This window comes from Nerophis ophidion, linkage group LG29, assembly GCF_033978795.1.
Source record: "Nerophis ophidion isolate RoL-2023_Sa linkage group LG29, RoL_Noph_v1.0, whole genome shotgun sequence".
Taxonomy (NCBI): Eukaryota; Metazoa; Chordata; class Actinopteri; order Syngnathiformes; family Syngnathidae; genus Nerophis; species Nerophis ophidion.
The window spans coordinates 1,492,082-1,515,312 of record NC_084639.1 but is presented as its reverse complement, the minus strand read 5'-3'; the positions used below and the strand labels follow the sequence as shown (position 1 = coordinate 1,515,312).

General features: G+C 37.6%; 1 protein-coding gene across 1 annotated transcript in view; it reads left to right on the top strand.

Moving 5' to 3' along the window:
• pde6a (phosphodiesterase 6A, cGMP-specific, rod, alpha) overlaps positions 1-23,231 on the top strand; it is a 110,159-nt gene that overhangs the window by 79,717 nt on the left and 7,211 nt on the right. Inside the window, exons 14-24 of the mRNA XM_061891968.1 lie at positions 1,428-1,571; positions 1,714-1,779; positions 6,570-6,716; positions 6,829-6,936; positions 7,796-7,905; positions 11,433-11,520; positions 11,589-11,689; positions 14,576-14,683; positions 14,785-14,848; positions 14,923-14,997; positions 17,316-17,399. Coding sequence (XP_061747952.1) covers positions 1,428-1,571; positions 1,714-1,779; positions 6,570-6,716; positions 6,829-6,936; positions 7,796-7,905; positions 11,433-11,520; positions 11,589-11,689; positions 14,576-14,683; positions 14,785-14,848; positions 14,923-14,997; positions 17,316-17,399 — 1,095 coding nt within the window. The remainder of the gene's footprint in view (positions 1-1,427; positions 1,572-1,713; positions 1,780-6,569; positions 6,717-6,828; positions 6,937-7,795; positions 7,906-11,432; positions 11,521-11,588; positions 11,690-14,575; positions 14,684-14,784; positions 14,849-14,922; positions 14,998-17,315; positions 17,400-23,231) is intronic.

The window sequence follows — 23,231 nt, the reverse complement described above, 5'->3', positions numbered from 1 at the left end:
TTCAGTTTCTACATTGATCCTACGTTCCTTTCGCATTTCAGTTTCAGTTTTTCCATTCATTCTACATTTCATTAGCAATTCACTTTCAGTTTCTACATTAATCTTACGTTCCTTTAGCGTTTCAGTTGTCAATTTCATTTTCAGTCTCTACATTCATCCTATGTTCCATTAGCATTTCACTTTCAGTTTCTACATTGATCGTACGTTCCATTAGCATTTCAGTTTCTACATTCATCTTACCTTCCTTTAGCATTTCAGCTTCATTTTCAGTTTCTACTTTTATCCCATGTTCCATTAGCATTTCACTTTCAGTTTCTACATTCATTCTACATTCCATTAGAATGTCAGTTTCTACATTGATGGTACGTTCCATTAGCATTTCAGTTTCTACATTCATTCTACGTTCCATTAGCATTTCAGTTTCAGTATGTACATTAATCCTACCTTCCTTTTAGCATTTCAGTTTCAGTTTCTACATTGATCGTACGTTCCATTAGCATTTCAGTTTCTACTTTCATTCTACATTCCCGTAGCATTTCAGTTTCAGTTTCTACATTCATCCTACCTTCCTTTAGCATTTCAGCTTCATTTTCAGTTTCTACATTTATCCTATGTTCCATTAGCATTTCACTTTCAGTTTCTACATTCATTCTACATTCCATTAGCATTTCAGTTTCAGTATCTACATTAATCCTACGTTCCTTTAGCATTTCAGTTTCGGTTTGTAAATTAATGGTACGTTCCATTAGCATTTCAGTTTCTACATTCATTCTACATTTCATTAGCAATTCACTTTCAGTATCTATATTAATCCCACATTCCTTTAGCATTTCAGTATCTACATTAACCCTACGTTCCTTTAGCATTTCAGTTTCTACATTCATCCTACCTTCCTTTAGCATTTCAGCTTCGTTTTCAGTTTCTACTTTTATCACATGTGCCATTAGCATTTCACTTTCAGTTTCTACATTGATGGTACATTCCATTAGCATTTCAGTTTCTACATTGATGGTACGTTCCATTAGCATTTCAGTTTCTACATTGATGGTACGTTCCATTAGCATTTCAGTTTCTACATTATTTCTACATTCCATTAGCATTTCAGTTTCTACATTGATGGTACGTTCCATTAGCATTTCAGTTTCTACATTGATGGTACGTTCCATTAGCATTTCAGTTTCTACATTCATTCTACATTCCATTAGCGTTTCAGTATCTACATTAATCCTACGTTCCTTTAGCATTTCAGTTTAGAGTCGGCTTTTCAACATTCAAATCATTCCAACATTGCAACTATTCTTCCATTGCTGCTACATTCTGTCTGCATTTCACTTCCACTTCAGCATTCACACCTCATCTAGTTGTTATTGTTATTATGTCTATGAAAATTTGTTTTGTTTTTGTTGATGTTGTCCTGTGGCGAGCAGTCCCTGACTCAGTTCCTGGGCTGGTCGGTGCTCAACACGGACACTTACGACAAGATGAACAAGCTGGAGAACAGGAAGGACATCTTCCAGGACATGGTGCTCTACCACGTCAAGTGTCGCAAGGACGAGATCCAGCACATCCTGGTTAGTCCGGCACACACACACACACACACACTCTCGTGGGGAAGGTCAAAGACCCAGGTGTGCGGTGGAAACTAAACATGTCTGAAACCTGGGATGTATGACAGAGGTCAGGTCAGCTGACTAAGTGAGGTGTGCTCCCCAGAACACCCGAGAGAGATGGGGGAAGGAGCCTGAGGAATGTGAAGAGGAGGAACTGCAGGAGATCCTGGTCAGCAACAACACAAACACCTCTTCAATATCTACACTAACATTCTTCAAATATACAGCTGGGACATACTACACACATACTGCTACACAAACATTTCTCACTTACTGTAATGTACACAAACATTTGTCACTTCCTGTAATGTACACAAACATTTGTCACTTACTGTAATGTACACAAACATTTCTAATCAATGGACACAAACATTTAAAACACTTGTACACAAACATTTGTCACTTACTGTAATGTACACAAACATTTCTAATCAATGGACACAAACATTTAAAACACTTGTACACAAACATTTGTCACTTACTGTAATGTACACAAACATTTGTCACTTACTGTAATGTACACAAACATTTGTCACTGTAATGTACACAAACATTTCTAATCAATGGACACAAACATTTAAAACACTTGTACACAAACATTTGTCACTTACTGTAATGTACACAGACATTTGTCACTTACTGTAATGTAGATAAACATTTCTAATCAATGGACACAAACATTTGTCACTTACTGTAATGTACACAAACGTTTGTCACTTACTGTAATGTACACAAACGTTTCTAATCAATGGACACAAACATTTAAAACACTTGTACACAAACATTTCTCACTTACTGTAATGTACACAAACATTTGTCACTTACTGTAATGTACACAAACATTTGTCACTTACTGTAATGTACACAAACATTTCTAATCAATGGACACAAACATTTAAAACACTTGTACACAAACATTTGTCACTTACTGTAATGTACACAAACATTTGTCACTTACTGTAATGTACACAAACATTTGTCACTGTAATGTACACAAACATTTCTAATCAATGGACACAAACATTTAAAACACTTGTACACAAACATTTGTCACTTACTGTAATGTACACAAACATTTCTAATCAATGGACACAAACATTTAAAACACTTGTACACAAACATTTGTCACTTACTGTAATGTACACAGACATTTGTCACTTACTGTAATGTAGATAAACATTTCTAATCAATGGACACAAACATTTGTCACTTACTGTAATGTACACAAACATTTGTCACTTACTGTAATGTACACAAACGTTTCTAATCAATGGACACAAACATTTAAAACACTTGTACACAAACATTTGTCACTTACTGTAATGTACACAAACATTTGTCACTTACTGTAATGTACACAAACATTTGTCACTTACTGTAATGTACACAAACATTTCTAATTAATGGACACAAACATTTAAAACACTTGTACACAAACATTTGTCACTTACTGTAATGTACACAAACATTTCTAATCAATGGACACAAACATTTAAAACACTTGTACACAAACATTTGTCACTTACTGTAATGTACACAGACATTTGTCACTTACTGTAATGTGTACAAATATTTCTAATCAATGTAGACAAACATTTCTAATCAATGTACACAAACATTTAGAACACTTGTACACAAACATTTAGAACACTTGTACACAAACATTTGTCCCTTACAGTAATGTACACAAATTTGTTATCAATGTACACAAACATTGTCAACACATCTGTAACATATGCACTGTACACAAACATTCATGACAAATGTACACAAACATTTCTCACGCTTGTACACAAACATTTTTAAAGGATGAACACAAACATGTTTAACATATGTACACAAACATCCAAGACATTTGTATGTACACTAACATGTGTAACAATTGTACACAAACGTTTAGAACGTATGCACACAAACATTTGTAATCAATGCACACAAATTTCTTACACTTGGACACAAACATTTTTTACGTATGTACACATTTTTAATGTATGTGCACTAACATTTGTACCAATTGTACACAAATATTTTAACAAATGTGCACTAACATTTGTAACAATTATACACAAACATTTGGAACATATGTACACAAGCATTTGTAACAATTGTATGCAAATGTTTGGAACTTATGCATACAAACATTTGTAACAATTATACACAAACATTAAGATTTGTAGTGTATGCACACAAACATTTGTAACGTATATACACAAACATTTGTTACGTATGTTTACAAACGTGTATACACAAACATTTGTAACAAATGTATACAAACATTTGTAACGTGTATACACAAACATTTGTAACTTATGCACACAAACATTTGTAACGCACGTACAGTACACAAACATGTGTGACGTACATATACAACAATTTGTGATGTATATACAAAAACATTTGTTACGTACATACACAAATATGTGTGATGCACATAGACAAACATTTTTGACGTAATACACATACATGTGTGACGTACATACACAAACACTTTTAACGTACATACACAAACATTTGTGATGTAGTTACACAAACATTTGTGATGCACATACACAAATATTTGTGACTTATGTACACAATCGAAATGTACATACACACACATTTTTGACATATGCAGGCAAACAATCGTATTGTACATTCACAAACATTTCTAATGTACGTACACAAACATTTGTGACGTACATACACCAACATTTGTGACGTACATACACAAACTTTTATGACATACTCCCACAAACATTTGTGACTTGAGTACACAAGCATTTGTGATGTACATACACAAACATTTGTGATGTACATACACAAACATTTGTGACGTATATACAAACGTTTTTGACTTATGTACACAAACAATCGTAACGTCCATACACAAACCTTTGTGAATTATGTACACAAACAATCGTAACGTCCATACACAAACCTTTGTGAATTATGTACACAATCGTGACGTACATACACAAACATTTGTGACTTATGTATGCAAACAATCGTAACGAATATACACAAACATTTGTAACGTACGTACATAAATATTTATAACTTATGTACACAATCAAAACGTACGTACACAAACATTTGTCACTTATGTACGCAAACAATCGTAATGTACATACACAAACATTTGTACTGTATGTACACCAGCATTTGTGACTCATGTACACAAACAGTCATAACGTACATACTCAGACATTTGTAACGTACATACTCAAACATTTGTGACTCATGTACACAAACAATTGTAACGTACATACACAAACATTTGTGACTCATGTCCACAAACAGTCATAACGTACATACACAGACATTTGTAACGTACATACTCAAACATTTGTGACTCATGTACACAAACAGTCATAACGTACATACACAGACATTGGTAACGTACATACTCAAACATTTGTGACTCATGTACACAAACAATCGTAACACATACACAGACCTTTGTAATGTACTTCCACAAACTTTTTGTGACTTATGTACACAAACAATCATAAAGTACATACACAAAAAATTGGGACTTATGTACACAAACAATCGTAACGTACATAAACAAACATTTGTGACTTATGTACACAACATGTGTAACGTACATACAGACATTTGTAATGTACATACACAAACATTTGTGACTCATGTACATAATTGTAACGTACATACACAAACGTGTGACTTATGTACACAAACAATCATAACGTACATACACAGACATTTGTAATGTATGTATGCAAACATTTGTGACTTATGTACACAATCATAACGTACATACACAGACATTTGTAACATATGTATCCAAACATTTGTGACTTATGTACACAAAAAATTGTAACGTACATACACAGACATTTGTAACATATGTATCCAAACATTTGTGACTTATTTGCGAAAACAATCCTAACGTACATACACAGACATTTGTAACGTACTTCCACAAACATTTGTGACTTATGTTCACAAACAATCATAAGGTACATACACAAACGTGTGACTTATGTTCACAAACAATCATAACGTACATACACAGACATTTGTAATGTATGTATGCAAACATTTGTGACTTATGTACACAATCATAACGTACATACACAGACATTTGTAACATATGTATCCAAACATTTGTGACTTATGTACACAAAAAATTGTAACGTACATACACAGACATTTGTAACATATGTATCCAAACATTTGTGACTTATTTGCGAAAACAATCCTAACGTACATACACAGACATTTGTAACGTATTTCCACAAACATTTGTGACTTATGTTCACAAACAATCATAAGGTACATACACAAACATTTGTGTCTTATGTTCACAAACAATCATAACGTACATACACAAACATTTGTGACTTATGTACACCAACAACCGTAATGTACATACACAAACATTTGTGACTTATGTACACCAATGATCGTAACATACATATGCAAACATTTGTTACTCATGTACACAAACAATCATAACATACCTGTACATATACAGAAGTGTGTAACGTACGTACACAAACATTTGTGACTTATGTACTCAAACAATTGTAACGTACATACACAGAAGTGTGTAACATACATACTCAAACATTTGTGACTTATGTATACAAACAATCGTAACATACATACTCAAACATTTGTTACTCATGTACACAAACAATCGTAACGTACATACACAAACATTTGTGACTTATGTACTCAATCATAACATACATATACAGAAGTGTATAACGTACTTACACAAATATTTTTGACTTATGTACCCAAACATTTGTAATGTACATACACAGAAGTGTGTAACGTACGTACACAAACATTTGTGAACTTATGTACACAAATATCGTAACTCACAGAGGTGTGTAACGTAGAGTGTGTAGTGTCCACTAACATACACAAAGATCAGTGTGTGCTACTAGTACTATTGTGTGTATGTGTGTGTTTGGCACGTGTGTAAGAATGTGGTTTTTGGTGCAGTCTGAAGTTCTTCCCGACACCAAGAAAGCTGAGATCCTGGAGTTTCACTTCTGTGACTTTGAGCACAGTGAGTTGGAGCTGGTCAAGTGTGGCGTCAAGATGTACTACGAACTCAAAGTGGTGGACAAGTTTCACATCCCCAGAGAGGTGACTCACCCACTCCTCTCTCTACTACTCCTCCTTCACTCTCACCGCCATCATGACCGTGTGTGTGTGTGTGTGTGTGTGTGTGTGTGCTTGTGTGTGTGTGTGTGTGCAGGTCCTGGTGAGGTTCATGTACTCGCTGAGTAAGGGCTACAGGAAGATCACCTATCATAACTGGAGACATGGATTCAACGTTGGACAGACCATGTTTACTCTGCTCATGGTATCTGTCACACACACACACACACACACACGCACACACACACACACACACACACACACACACACGCTGTTTGACTTTCCAATATTAAATGTATCAATTATTTTTCCCATAGGAAGTGATATATATATATATATATATATATAGTTTTGGCCATGTCCATGCAACCAGAAGGATTTTTTTCTAACCTGTAATTTGTTTTAAAAAAAATATTCATTCTATCTGTTATAAGAAATAGTAATACATTGCAAGAATCAGTTTCAATGAAGAATCGTGTAGAATGGAATTGATTCTGAATTGACTCCTCCCCCAGGAATCGGATCGAATCTTTAGGCTCCTAAAGATGCATACTCGTACTAATTATTATACTAATTATTACTTTAAAATAATCAATTATGATCGATAATTGTGTAAAATTGAGAAACAATTCTGAATCGAATTTTCACCCCATGAATCGGATTGAATCTTTAGCTGCCTAAAGATTCACAACCGTACTAATTATTATACCAATTAAAACTTTAAAATAATATATTTTGATGGAGAATTGTGTAGAATCAAGAATAATTTCTGAATCGAATCATCACGCCATGAACCGGATCGAATCTTTAGGTGCTCAAAGATTCACACCCGTAATAATTATTATACCAAATAAAACTTTGCTAGAATCCGTTTGGATGAAGAATCGTGTAGAATCGAGAAAGCATTTTGAATCGGATCGTCAGCCCAGAAATCCAATCGAATCTTTTGGTGCCCAAAGATTCACAGACTTATCACCTGCCCTACAAGTGTAAAAATAAGTTAGCCACTGCTTAGTAAAATTTAAAATTGTGGTGCACCTGGTCTGCAACTGACTTGTGTTCAGACAGGTGACCTGAAGCGTTACTACACTGACCTGGAGTGCATGGCCATGGTGACCGCTGGCTTCTGCCACGACATTGACCACCGAGGCACCAACAACCTCTACCAGATGAAGTGAGGCTCCGCTAACACCACCACATTTCAAACTACAACATGCTATTCCAGTAAAAAAACGTGTGTGGATGCAGTAGGCGAGCAAGTTGTGAAACTTGCGAGGCCCCGTGTGAGGTGACAGCATGTGAGGTATGAGGTGACAGTATGTTAGGTATGAGGTGACAGTATGTGAGGTATGAGGTGACAGTATGTGACGTATGAGGTGACAGTATGTGACGTGTGAGGTGACAGTATGTGACGTGTGAGGTGACAGTATGTGACGTGTGAGGTGACAGTATGTGACGTGTGAGGTGACAGTATGTGACGTGTGAGGTGACAGTATGTGACGTGTGAGGTGACAGTATGTGACGTATGAGGTGACAGTATGTGACGTATGAGGTGACAGTATGTGAGGTATGAGGTGACAGTATGTGACGTGTCAGTATGTGACGTATGAGGTGACAGTATGTGACGTATGAGGTGACAGTATGTGAGGTATGAGGTGACAGTATGTGAGGTATGAGGTGACAGTATGTGACGTGTGAGGTGACAGTATGTGACGTATGAGGTGACAGTATGTGACGTATGAGGTGACAGTATGTGACGTGTGAGGTGACAGTATGTGACGTGTGAGGTAACAGTATGTGACGTATGAGGTGACAGTATGTGACGTGTGAGGTGACAGTATGTGACGTATGAGGTGACAGCATGTGACGTATGAGGTGACAGCATGTGACGTGTGAGGTGACAGCATGTGACGTATGAGGTGACAGTATGTGACGTATGAGGTGACAGTATGTGACGTGTGAGGTGACAGTATGTGACGTGTGAGGTGACAGTATGTGACGTATGAGGTGACAGTATGTGACGTGTGAGGTGACAGTATGTGACGTGTGAGGTGAGAGTATGTGACGTGTGAGGTGACAGTATGTGGCGTGTGAGGTGACAGTATGTGACGTGTGAGGTGACAGTATGTGACGTGTGAGGTGACAGTATGTGAGGTGTGAGGTGACAGTATGTGACGTGTGAGGTGACAGTATGTGACGTATGAGGTGACAGTATGTGACGTATGAGGTGACAGTATGTGACGTATGAGGTGACAGTATGTGAGGTGTGAGGTGAAAGTATGTGACGTGTAAGGTGACAGTATGTGACGTATGAGGTGACAGTATGTGACGTATGAGGTGACAGTATGTGAGGTATGAGGTGACAGTATGTGACGTATGAGGTGACAGTATGTGACGTATGAGGTGACAGTATGTGACGTGTGAGGTGACAGTATGTGACGTGTGAGGTGACAGTATGTGACGTGTGAGGTGACAGTATGTGACGTGTGAGGTGACAGTATGTGACGTATGAGGTGACAGTATGTGAGGTATGAGGTGACAGTATGTGACGTATGAGGTGACAGTATGTGACGTGTGAGGTGACAGTATGTGAGGTATGAGGTGACAGTATGTGACGTATGAGGTGACAGTATGTGACGTATGAGGTGACAGTATGTGAGGTATGAGGTGACAGTATGTGACGTATGAGGTGACAGTATGTGACGTGTGAGGTGACAGTATGTGAGGTGTGAGGTGACAGTATGTGACGTATGAGGTGACAGTATGTGACGTATGAGGTGACAGTATGTGACGTGTGAGGTGACAGTATGTGACGTGTGAGGTGACAGTATGTGAGGTATGAGGTGACAGTATGTGACGTATGAGGTGACAGTATGTGACGTGTGAGGTGACAGTATGTGACGTGTGAGGTGACAGTATGTGACGTGTGAGGTGACAGTATGTGACAGTATGTGACGTGTGAGGTGACAGTATGTGACGTATGAGGTGACAGTATTTGACGTGTGAGGTGACAGTATGTGACGTATGAGGTGACAGTATGTGACGTATGAGGTGACAGTATGTGACGTGTGAGGTGACAGTATGTGACGTATGAGGTGACAGTATGTGACGTATGAGGTGACAGTATGTGACGTGTGAGGTGACAGTATGTGACGTATGAGGTGACAGTATGTGACGTATGAGGTGACAGTATGTGACGTATGAGGTGACAGTATGTGACGTGTGAGGTGACAGTATGTGACGTATGAGGTGACAGTATGTGAGGTATGAGGTGACAGTATGTGAGGTGTGAGGTGACAGTATGTGACGTGTGAGGTGACAGTATGTGACGTGTGAGGTGACAGTATGTGACGTATGAGGTGACAGTATGTGAGGTATGAGGTGACAGTATGTGACGTATGAGGTGACAGTATGTGAGGTGTGAGGTGACAGTATGTGACGTATGAGGTGACAGTATGTGACGTGTGAGGTGACAGTATGTGACGTATGAGGTGACAGTATGTGACGTGTGAGGTGACAGTATGTGACGTATGAGGTGACAGTATGTGAGGTATGAGGTGACAGTATGTGACGTGTGAGGTGACAGTATGTGACGTGTGAGGTGACAGTATGTGACGTGTGAGGTGACAGTATGTGACGTATGAGGTGACAGTATGTGAGGTATGAGGTGACAGTATGTGACGTGTGAGGTGACAGTATGTGACGTGTGAGGTGACAGTATGTGACGTGTGAGGTGACAGTATGTGACGTGTGAGGTGACAGTATGTGAGGTGTGAGGTGACAGTATGTGACGTGTGAGGTGACTATGTGACGTATGAGGTGACAGTATGTGACGTATGAGGTGACAGTATGTGACGTGTGAGGTGACAGTATGTGACGTGTGAGGTGACAGTATGTGAGGTATGAGGTGACAGTATGTGACGTGTGAGGTGACAGTATGTGAGGTGTGAGGTGACAGTATGTGACGTGTGAGGTGACAGTATGTGAGGTATGAGGTGACAGTATGTGACGTGTGAGGTGACAGTATGTGACGTGTGAGGTGACAGTATGTGACGTGTGAGGTGACAGTATGTGACGTGTGAGGTGACAGTATGTGACGTGTGAGGTGACAGTATGTGACGTGTGAGGTGACAGTATGTGAGCTTGCTGTCTGTGAGAAGGAGACACAAGAAGTAGTGAGAATAGCCTGTAATGTAATGCCAGCAGCTAAAAGCAACTGTGTGAGAAGGTATACTCCAATATTACCATAAAGTCATTTTCTATATCGCACAGAGACAAACCTGCGATATATCACATGTATCGCATGTATCGCCCAGCCCTACTTTTGATGATACGTTTTGATGCTGGATCGGGATGAATACCGGCGGACAAATAACAAAAAAGGAAGGAACAAGAAGTTTGTAGAGAGGAATAGTAAATAAATGAAGACTGCCCCCTAGTGGCCAGGTGTGCACATGACATTTCATTCTGTTTGTCTGGCCTCACCTGAGAGAGGAGGCCAGGTGTGCACATGACATCATCATCCTGTTTGTCTGGCCTCACCTGAGAGAGGAGGCCAGGTGTGCACATGACATCATCATCCTGTTTGTCTGGCCTCACCTGAGAGAGGAGCCCAGGTGTGCACATGACATCATCATCCTGTTTGTCTGGCCTCACCTGAGAGAGGAGGCGGTCTCACCGTCTGCTCTTCTACCTGTGCAGGTCAGGTAATCCTCTGGCAAAACTCCACGGCTCGTCCATCTTGGAAAGGCACCATCTTGAGTTTGGCAAGACCCTGCTGAGGGATGAGGTACACACACACCCACACACACACACACACACACAGACAGAGTAACACACGTGTGTGTTGGGTTGCAGTCGTTGAACATCTACCAGAACCTGAACCGGCGCCAACATGACACGGTCATCCACCTGATGGACATCGCCATCATCGCCACAGACCTGGCGCTCTACTTCAAGTGAGTGAGGCCAGACGCTGGCTTCTTGCCAACATTACTGCAAGAAATATACATCCATCCATCCATTTTCTACCGCTTGTCCCTTTCAAAGTGGCGAGGGTGCTGGAGCCTATCCCAGCATTAAGTAGTATTCAATATTTGGGGCGTCCCAACTAAGAATGGGTACAGTTCACATTTGAACCGATACAGTACCAATTCCCGCTACCTGGGATCAATACCAGTGCCCAACGGTAATGTTTTTTGCTATTTTTGTGTGTGTTAATAAATATTAGTTGTTAGATATTTAGGTTTTAAAAATGAGCTGATTATGCTGTCTGGTTGTCATATCTTCTATGAGTTAGTGAGTGTCTAGTTTACAGCAGGGGTCACCAACGCGGGCTCCAGGTCGCCCGTAAGGACCAGATGAGTCGCCCGCTGGCCTGTTCTAAAAATAGCTCAAATAGCAGCACTTACCAGTGAGCTGCCTCTATTCTTGAAATTGTATTTATTTACCAGCAAGCTGGTCTCGTTTTGCTGGACATTTTTAATTCTAAGAGAGACAAAACTCAAATAGAATTTGAAAGTCCAAGAAAATATTTTAAAGACTTGGTCTTCACTTGTTTAAATGAATTCATTTATTTTTTTACTTTGCTTCTTATAACTTTCAGAAAGACAATTCTAGAGAAAAAATACAACCTTAAAAATGATTTTAGGATTTTAAACACATATACCTTTTTAACCTTTTAAATTCCTTCCTCTTCTTTCCTGACAATTTAAATCAATGTTCAAGTAAATTATTTTTTTATTTTTATTTTAAAGAATAATAAACCAATGGAAATTAAATCTTCATTTTAGTTTCTGTTTTTTTGACGAAGAATATTTGTGAAATATGTCTTCAAAGTTATTATGATTAAAATAAAATAAAAATATTCTGGCAAATCTAGAAAATCTTTAGAATCAAATTTAAATCTTGTAACAAATTATTTTGAATTTCTTTTAAAATGTTTGTTCTGGAAAATCCAGAAGAAATAATGATTTGTCTTTGTTAGAAATATAGCTTGGTCCAATTTGTTATATATTCTAACAAAATGCAGATTGGATTTTAACCTATTTAAAACATGTCATCAAAATTCAAAAATTAATTTTAATCAGGAAAAATTACTAATGATGTTTCCTAAATATATTTTTTTTTTTTTTGAAAAAGATTCAAATTAGCTAGTTTTTGTCTTCCTTTTTTCGGTTGAATTTTAAAGAGTCGAAATTGAAGATAAACTGTTTCAAAATTTAATTTTCATTTTTTTCCTGTTTTCTCCTCTTTTAAACCGTTCAATTAAGTGTTTTTTCATTATTTATTCTATCCAAAAAACCTTCCGTAAAAGGAAGAAAAATGTACCACGAAATGACAGACAGAAATAACAATTTTTATATTTATATATATATATATATATATCGATTTATTTATTAAAGGTAAATTGAGCAAATTGGTTATTTCTGGCAATGTATTGAAGTGTGTATCAAACTGGTAGCCCTTTGCATTAATCAGTACCCAAGAAGTAGCTCTTGCTTTCAAAAAGGTTGCCGACCCCTGCTTTACAAGGTGTTGGCTAGTCTAGTCTTTTGTTGCAAGCTAAAAAGTGTTGGAACTGTAAGTTTTGTACCGTCACGGAGCAGCTGTTTTATTATAAAATACATCTTATTGTAGTTCTCGTGGACAATTTTGGTGGTGTTAAAATTGCTAATGCATTCTCAATCGTTACCATTTTTTTCTGAATGTTTGTGGGTGTTAATAAATATTGTTAAATATTTGTATTTTTTTAAATGAACTGATTGTAAAGGCCAAAAGTTTGGACACACCTTCTCATTCAGTTTGTGAGCTCATGGAGAGAATGCCAAGAGTGTGCAAAGCAGTAATCAGAGCAAAGGGTGGCTTTTTTGAAGAAACTAAAGTATAAAACATGTTTTCAGGTATTTCACCTTTGTTTGTTAAGTACATAACTCCACATGTGTTCATTCATAGTTTTGATGTGACTATCTACTATGTAAATAGTCATGGAACTGAAAGAAAACACATTGTATGAGAAGACTTGTCTAAACTTTTGGCCTGTACTGTGTGTGTGTGTGTGTGTGTGTGTGTGTGTGTGTGTGTGTGTATATATATATATATATATATATATATATATATATATATATATATGCGCCAAACAGATAGGTTTGAAGAGTGTTTTGCATTTTCCCATCATGCTTTGTAATGGATTACAATGGGTGTAATTTAGACTATTTAAAGGATGAATGAACATTTGTTCTAATATCCACAAAATTCAGTGACCTTGTCTGTTGACCTTTTGTGTGGGTTGGATTGTTTTATTACATTTTATTTTTCACCATGACTAGGGAAGTTTGTTTTCCATATAAGTAAATGCTGCACATGGTTTAATTCAGCGCATAAATAACGGTCATTGACCTGATCAAACCATGATGTCCCAGAGATAACCTGCCTAGTGGTCTAGTGGTTAGAGTGTCCGCCCTGAGATGGGTAGGTTGTGAGTTCAAACCTCGTCCGAGTCATACCAAAGACTATAAAAATGGGAGCCATTACCTCCCTGCTTGGCACTCAGCATCAAGGCTTGGAATTGGGGGTTAAATCACCAAAAATGAATCCTGGGCACGGCCACCACTGCTGCTCACTGCTCCCCTCACCTCCCAGGGGTTGAACAAGGGTGATGGGTCAAATGCAGAGGACACATTTGACCACACCAAACAGACTTTTGAAATGTGTGCAATTTTCCTGCGGGCAAGATTCTTCATTATTCTTGGAGAGGTCGGCGGGTCTTGAGCAGCCATGACTTGTACAAAATGATGTCTTCAGGATTGCCTTCAGACAAAATGTTGTCGTGTGTTTGTCCGCAGGAAGAGGACCATGTTCCAGAAGATTGTGGACCAGTCCAAGACCTACGAGAACTGGAACGACTGGACCAAGTACATGATGCTGGAGACCACGCGCAAGGAGATTGTCATGTGGGCGCACACACACACACACACACACACACACACACACACATACACACATACACACACACGTAGGTCTTGGTTGACAAGTAAGATGTCTCCCCTCGCAGGGCGATGATGATGACGGCCTGCGACCTGTCAGCCATCGCCAAGCCCTGGGAGATCCAGAGCAAGGTACCACGGACCTTGACAAAGAGACATTTATATTTCTGTGTTGTGAAGTCATTTCCCTGCCTGCCTGCCTGCAGGTGGCGCTGTCAGTGGCTGCTGAGTTCTGGGAGCAAGGAGACCTGGAGAGGACGGTCCTGGAACAGCAACCCATTGTAAGTCTGGACTCCATCATGTTTGCTTCCCAACTAGCATGTTAGACCTGCAAGTGTTGGCACTCTGGAGGATTGTGTTCAAACCCCGTTTCCATATGAGTTGTGAAATGGTGTTAGATGTAAATATAAACAGAATACAATGATTTGCAAATCCTTTTCAAGCCATATTCAGTTGAATATGCTACAAAGACAACATATTTCATGTTCAAACTCATAAACTTTATTTTATTTTTTTCAAATTATAATTAACTTAGAATTTGATGCCAGCAACATGTGAAAAAGAAGTTGGGGAAGGTGGCAATAAATACTGATAAAGTTGAGAAATTCTCATCAAACACTTATTTGGAACATCCCACAGGTGTGCAGGCTAATTGGGAACAGGTGGGTGCCATGATTGGCTATAAAAGCAGCTTCCATGAAATGCTAAGTCATTCACAAACAAGGATGGGGTGAGGGTCACCACTTTGTAAGCAAATTGTCAAACAGTTTTAGAACAACATTTCTCAACCAGCTATTGCAAGGAATTTAGGGATTTTACCATCTACGGTCTGTAAAATCATCAAAAAGTTCAGAGAATCTGGAGAAATCACTGCACGTAAGCCATGATATTACGGACCTTTGCTCTTTCAGGTGGTACTGCATCAACAACCGACATCAGTGTGTAAAGGATATCACCACATGGGCTCAGGAACATTTCATAAAACCACTGTCAGTAACTACAGTTGGTCGCTACATCTGTAACTGCAAGTTAAAACTCTGCTATGCAAAGCAAAAGCCATTTATCAACAACACCCAGGAACGCCGCTGGCTTCGCTGGGCCCGAGCTCATCTAAGATGGACTGATGCAAACTGGAAAGGTGTTCTGTGGTCTGACAAGTTCACATTTCAAATTATATTTGGAAACTGTGGATGTGGTGTCCTCCTGAACAAAGAGGAAAATAACCATCAGGAATGTTATAGGCGCAGAGTGTAAAAGCCAGCATGTGTGATGGTATGGGGGTGCATTAGTGCCCAAGGCATGGGTAACTTACACATCTGTGAAGGCACCATTAATGCTGAAAGGTACATACAGCTTTTGGAACAACATATGTTGTCAACCAAGCAACGTTATCATGGACGCCCCTGCTTATTTCAGCAAAACAATGCCAAGCCTTGTGTTGCAACAGCGTGGCTTCATAGTAAAAGAGTGCGGGTACTTTCCTGGCCCGCCTGCAGTCCAGACCTGTCTCCCATGGAAAATGTGTGAAGCGTAAAATAGGACAGCAGAGACCCCGGACTGTTGAAGGACTGAAGCTCTACATAAAACAAGAATGGGAAAGAATTCCACTTTCAAAGCTTCAACAATTAGTTTCCTCAGTTCCCAAACGTTTATTGAGTCTTGTTAAAAGAAAAGGTGATGTAACACAGTGGTGAGCATGCCCTTTCCCAACTACTTTGGCACCTGTTGCAGCCATGAAATTCAAAGTTAATTATTATGTGGGAAAAAAAATAAAGTTTATGAGTTTGAACATGAAATATGTTGTCTTTGTAGCATATTCAACTGAATATGGCTTGAAAAGGATTTGCAAATCATTGTATTCTGTTTATATTTACATCTAACACTATTTACCAACTCTTATGGAAACGGGGTTTGTATGTATATATATACATTTATATTTATACACATGTATATGTAAACATGTATGTATATATAATGAAGTAAACAATCAGCAGTAACAGAAGTTGAATATCTGAATGATTGTGATTGACATGTACATCAGCATGACTCCATTGGTGCTAATTATGGTGAAATATTTACTATATTTACCATTTTCGCTGTGTTTTTATAGTAAAAGTTACACCAGTGACGTCACCATTTTGAATTTCGCCTGACTTAAAAAACTTTCTAGCACAAGGGCATTTTAACAGTACTGGAAAAAAATATACACAAATAAACCAGAATAAAATGTACATGTGTAAATAAAACTTGAATAAAAAATGGCGGACGCTGCGTCTGTATGTGCGTGAAAAAAATGTCCTCCAATCCAACGGCTGGCGATCGGTTCTTATCGTTCACTTGAAAGATCCGTTCAAAAGAGAAGATTCGTTAGTGAACTTCCCATCTGTAGACCGCATTGAACCTTGATCACGTTGTTGTTGTTCTTGTTGTTGTTGTTGTTGTTGACAGAAAGCAGCTGATGTGATGACATCACCAGCTGCTTTTGTTCTGGAAGACGGTTGAATAATAACAATTATGAATGTGAAGTCAACATGGTCGTCATGTTTGATTGTCCATGGTGACGTGATAAATGTTGACTGACAATCGATGTCTCCTCCAGCCCATGATGGACCGAAACAAAGCAGACGATCTTCCCAAACTCCAGTGCGGCTTCATCGACTTTGTCTGCTCCTTCGTCTACAAGGTTTGTGTTTCCCCCGTGACCACGTGACCGAGAAATTACAAGCCATGAGTCCTGTCAGCCAATAGGAGGTGAAGTCAGCAGTCACATCCTTCAATAGACTCACAAGATCTAGAGCAGGGCTGTTACATGTACGGCCAGAAACATCCTGACTTTTTGATACTTTGAAAAATCCTGACTTTTGGACCGAAAAAATCCTGACTTTTTGACACTTGCAAAAAATCCTGACTTTTTGACAGAAAACATCCCAACTTTTTGACACTTAAGAAAAAATCCCGACTTTTTGACGAAAAAATTCCCAAATTTTGGAGATTTATAAAAAATCCTATCTTTTTGAAATTTAGAAAAAATCCGGATTTTTGGAAAATTTAGTAAAAAAAATCCCATCTTTTTGAAACTTAAAAAAAATCCGGATTTTTGGACACTTGAAAAAAAATCCAGAAATGTTGACACTTAGAAAAAAAAATCCAGATTTTTGGACGGAAAAAATCCTGTCTTTTGGAAATTTTGAAAAAATCCTGATTTTTTGACAGAAAACATCCTGACTTTTTGACACTTAAAAAAAATCCAGACTTTTTGACAAAAGAAATTCATACTTTTTGAGAGAAAATAACACAACTTTTTGACACTTACAAAAAATCCCAACCTTTTGACAGAAAACATCCCAACTTTTTGACACTTAAGAAAAAATCCCGACTTTTTGACGAAAAAATTCCCAAATTTTGGAGATTTATAAAAAATCCTATCTTTTTGAAATTTAGAAAAAATCCGGATTTTTGGAAAATTTAGTAAAAAAAATCCCATCTTTTTGAAATTTAAAAAAAATCCGGATTTTTGGACACTTGAAAAAAAATCCAGAAATGTTGACACTTAGAAAAAAAATCCAGATTTTTGGACGGAAAAAATCCTGTCTTTTGGAAATTTTGAAAAAATCCCGATTTTTTGACAGAAAACATCCTGACTTTTTGACACTTAAAAAAAATCCAGACTTTTTGACAAAAGAAATTCATACTTTTTGAGAGAAAATATCACAACTTTTTGACGCTTAAAAAAAATCCCAACCTTTTGACAGAAAACATCCTGACTTTTTGACAAAAAAAATCCAGAATTTTTGAGATTTATAAAAAAAAAATCCTAACTTTGAAATTTAGAAAAAATCCAGACTTTATGCCAGAAAACATCCCAACTCTTTGACACTTGGAAAAAAATCCAGACTTTTTGATGAAAAGATTCCGGGTTTTTGGAGATTTATAAAAAATCTTATCTTTTTGAAACTTAGAAAAAATCCGGATTTTTGGACACTTGAAAAAAAAATCCAGATTTTTTGAAGGAAAAAATCCTGTCTTTTTGAAATTTTAAAAAAATCCCGACTTTTTGACCGAAAACATCCCGACTTTTTGACACTTAAGAAAAAATCCCGACTTTTTGACGAAAAAATTCCCAAATTTTGGAGATTTATAAAAAATCCTATCTTTTTGAAATTTAGAAAAAATCCGGATTTTTGGAAAATTTAGTAAAAAAAATCCCATCTTTTTGAAATTTAAAAAAAATCCGGATTTTTGGACACTTGAAAAAAAATCCAGAAATGTTGACACTTAGAAAAAAAATCCAGATTTTTGGACGGAAAAAATCCTGTCTTTTGGAAATTTTGAAAAAATCCCGATTTTTTGACAGAAAACATCCTGACTTTTTGACACTTAAAAAAAATCCAGACTTTTTGACAAAAGAAATTCATACTTTTTGAGAGAAAATATCACAACTTTTTGACACTTAAAAAAAATCCCAACCTTTTGACAGAAAACATCCTGACTTTTTGACAAAAAAAATCCAGAATTTTTGAGATTTATAAAAAAAAAATCCTAACTTTGAAATTTAGAAAAAATCCAGACTTTATGCCAGAAAACATCCCAACTCTTTGACACTTGGAAAAAAATCCAGACTTTTTGATGAAAAGATTCCGGGTTTTTGGAGATTTATAAAAAATCTTATCTTTTTGAAACTTAGAAAAAATCCGGATTTTTGGACACTTGAAAAAAAAATCCAGATTTTTTGAAGGAAAAAATCCTGTCTTTTTGAAATTTTAAAAAAATCCCGACTTTTTGACCGAAAACATCCCGACTTTTTGACACTTGAAAAAAATGCTGACTTTTTGACACATGGAAAAAAATCCAGACTTTTTGACAAAAGAAATTCATACTTTTTGAGAGAAAATATCACTACTTTTTGACACTTACAAAAAATCCCAACCTTTTGAGAGAAAATATCACAACTTTTTGACCTTTACAAAAAATCCCAACCTTTTGAGAGAAAATATCACAACTTTTTGACAAAAAAAATCCAGAATTTTTGAGATTTATTAAAAAAATCCCAACTTTGAAATTTAGAAAAAAAACAGACATTTTGCCAGAAAACATCCCAACTTTTTGACACTTGGAAAAAAATCCAGACTTTTTGACAAAAAAAAATCCCAATTTTTGGAGATTTATTAAAAAATCCAAACTTTTTGACACTTTGAAAAAAAATCCAGATATTTTGACGGAAAAAATCCAGACTTTTTGACACTTGGAAAAAATCCAGACTTTTTGACGCTTAGAAAAAATCCCGATTTTTAGACGAAATAAATCCAGATTTTTTGAGATTAATAAAAATCCTAACTTTTTGAAATTTAGAAAAAATCCCGATTTTTTTTTTGACACTTACAAAAATACAGACTTTTTGACACTTAAAAAAATCCAGACTTTTTACCCCAAAAAATCTTGACTTTTTGACACTTGGAAAAAAATCCCAATTTTTTGGACAGAAAAAATCCTGACTTTTTGACCCTTTGAAAAGAATCCAGATTTTTTTTTTTTGACACTTGGAAACAATTCCAACTATTTGACACATTTGAAAAAAATCTAGACTATTTGACAGAAAACATACCGACTTTTTGACACTTTGAAAAAAAAATTCAGAATTCTTGACGAAACAAATCCAGAATTTTTGAGATTAATAAAATATCCTTACTTTTTGAAATTTAGAAAAAATCCATATTTTTTTTACACTTAGAAATATCCAGACTTTTTGACACTTCGAAAAAAATCCAGACTTTTTGACAGAAAAAAATACTGAATTTTTGACACTTATAAAAAATCCACTTTTTGACAGAAAAAATCCCAACTCTTTAGAATTAGAAAAAAAATCTCGATTTTTTTTGGCAAAAGAAATCCCGACTTTTTGACGCCTACAAAAAAATCTATATTTTTTGACATTTAGAAAAAATCCCAATTTTTTGACAGAAAACATCCAGACTTTTTGACACTGAAAAAATCCCAATTTTTTTTACAAAAGAAATCCTGACCTTTGGCTGAAAATATCCAGAATTGTTTGACACTTAGAAAAAAATCCCAATGTTTTGACACTTAGAAAAAAATCAAATTTTTTTACCCAAAAAATCCCGATTTTTGAAATTTAGAAAATATCCAGATTTTTTGACATTTAGAAAAAAAATCCTGACTTTTTGACGGAAAAAAATCCCAACTTTTTGACAGAAAACATCCAGACTTTTTGACACTTTGAAAAAAAGCCTAATTTTCTTTACAAAAGAAATCTTGACCTTTGGCTGAAAATATCCTGAATTTTTTGACACTTAGAAAAAAATCCCAACTTTTTGACACTAGGAAAAAATCCAATTTTTTTGACCCAAAAAATCCAGATTTTTGAAATTTAGAAATTATCCAGATTTTTTGACATTTAGAAAAATCCAGACTTTTTGACATTTAGAAAAAAATCCTGACATTTTGACACTTTGAAAAAATTCCCACATTTGAGACTTAGAAATAATGCAGACATTTTGACAGAAAAAAATCCTGACTTTTTGACACCTAAAATAAATCCCATCTTTTTGACAGTTAGAAATCCTGGCCCTCAGCTGAAATGACTTTGACATGTGGTCTCTAGAGGAAGGTTCAAGTGTAATATAAGACTTGGCCAGCAGATGTCGCCAAAGCCAGGCAGTTGAGAAGGTGGTGTCTTAAAGTGTTGAATGGTGTGTCGTGGTGAGGTGGTGTCATCAAGTGTTGAATGGTGTGTCGTGGTGTCATCAAGTGTTGAATGGTGTGTCGTGGTGTCATCAAGTGTTGAATGGTGTGTCGTGGTGAGGTGGTGTCATCAAGTGTTGAATGGTGTGTCGTGGTGTCATCAAGTGTTGAATGGTGTGTCGTGGTGTCATCAAGTGTTGAATGGTGTGTCGTGGTGTCATCAAGTGTTGAATGGTGTGTCGTGGTGAGGTGGTGTCATCAAGTGTTGAATGGTGTGTCGTGGTGTCATCAAGTGTTGAATGGTGTGTCGTGGTGAGGTGGTGTCATCAAGTGTTGAATGGTGTGTCGTGGTGTCATCAAGTGTTGAATGGTGTGTCGTGGTGTCATCAAGTGTTGAATGGTGTGTCGTGGTGTCATCAAGTGTTAACTAGTGTGTCGTGGTGAGGTGGTGTCATCAAGTGTTGAATGGTGTGTCGTGGTGTCATCAAGTGTTGAATGGTGTGTCGTGGTGAGGTGGTGTCATCAAGTGTTGAATGGTGTGTCGTGGTGTCATCAAGTGTTGAATGGTGTGTCGTGGTGAGGTGGTGTCATCAAGTGTTGAATGGTGTGTCGTGGTGTCATCAAGTGTTGAATGGTGTGTCGTGGTGTCATCAAGTGTTGAATGGTGTGTCGTGGTGAGGTGGTGTCATCAAGTGTTGAATGGTGTGTCGTGGTGTCATCAAGTGTTGAATGGTGTGTCGTGGTGAGGTGGTGTCATCAAGTGTTGAATGGTGTGTCGTGGTGTCATCAAGTGTTGAATGGTGTGTCGTGGTGAGGTGGTGTCATCAAGTGTTGAATGGTGTGTCGTGGTGTCATCAAGTGTTGAATGGTGTGTCGTGGTGAGGTGGTGTCATCAAGTGTTGAATGGTGTGTCGTGGTGTCATCAAGTGTTGAATGGTGTGTCGTGGTGTCAAGTGTTGAATGGTGTGTCGTGGTGTCATCAAGTGTTGAATGGTGTGTCGTGGTGAGGTGGTGTCATCAAGTGTTGAATGGTGTGTCGTGGTGTCATCAAGTGTTGAATGGTGTGTCGTGGTGTCATCAAGTGTTGAATGGTGTGTCGTGGTGTCATCAAGTGTTGAATGGTGTGTCGTGGTGAGGTGGTGTCATCAAGTGTTGAATGGTGTGTCGTGGTGTCATCAAGTGTTGAATGGTGTGTCGTGGTGAGGTGGTGTCATCAAGTGTTGAATGGTGTGTCGTGGTGTCATCAAGTGTTGAATGGTGTGTCGGGGTGAGGTGGTGTCATCAAGTGTTGAATGGTGTGTCGTGGTGTCATCAAGTGTTGAATGGTGTGTCGTGGTGTCATCAAGTGTTGAATGGTGTGTCGTGGTGTCATCAAGTGTTGAATGGTGTGTCGTGGTGAGGTGGTGTCATCAAGTGTTGAATGGTGTGTCGTGGTGTCATCAAGTGTTGAATGGTGTGTCGTGGTGTCATCAAGTGTTGAATGGTGTGTCGTGGTGAGGTGGTGTCATCAAGTGTTGAATGGTGTGTCGTGGTGTCATCAAGTGTTGAATGGTGTGTCGTGGTGAGGTGGTGTCATCAAGTGTTGAATGGTGTGTCGTGGTGAGGTGGTGTCATCAAGTGTTGAATGGTGTGTCGTGGTGTCATCAAGTGTTGAATGGTGTGTCGTGGTGTCATCAAGTGTTGAATGGTGTGTCGTGGTGAGGTGGTGTCATCAAGTGTTGAATGGTGTGTCGTGGTGTCATCAAGTGTTGAATGGTGTGTCGTGGTGAGGTGGTGTCATCAAGTGTTGAATGGTGTGTCGTGGTGTCATCAAGTG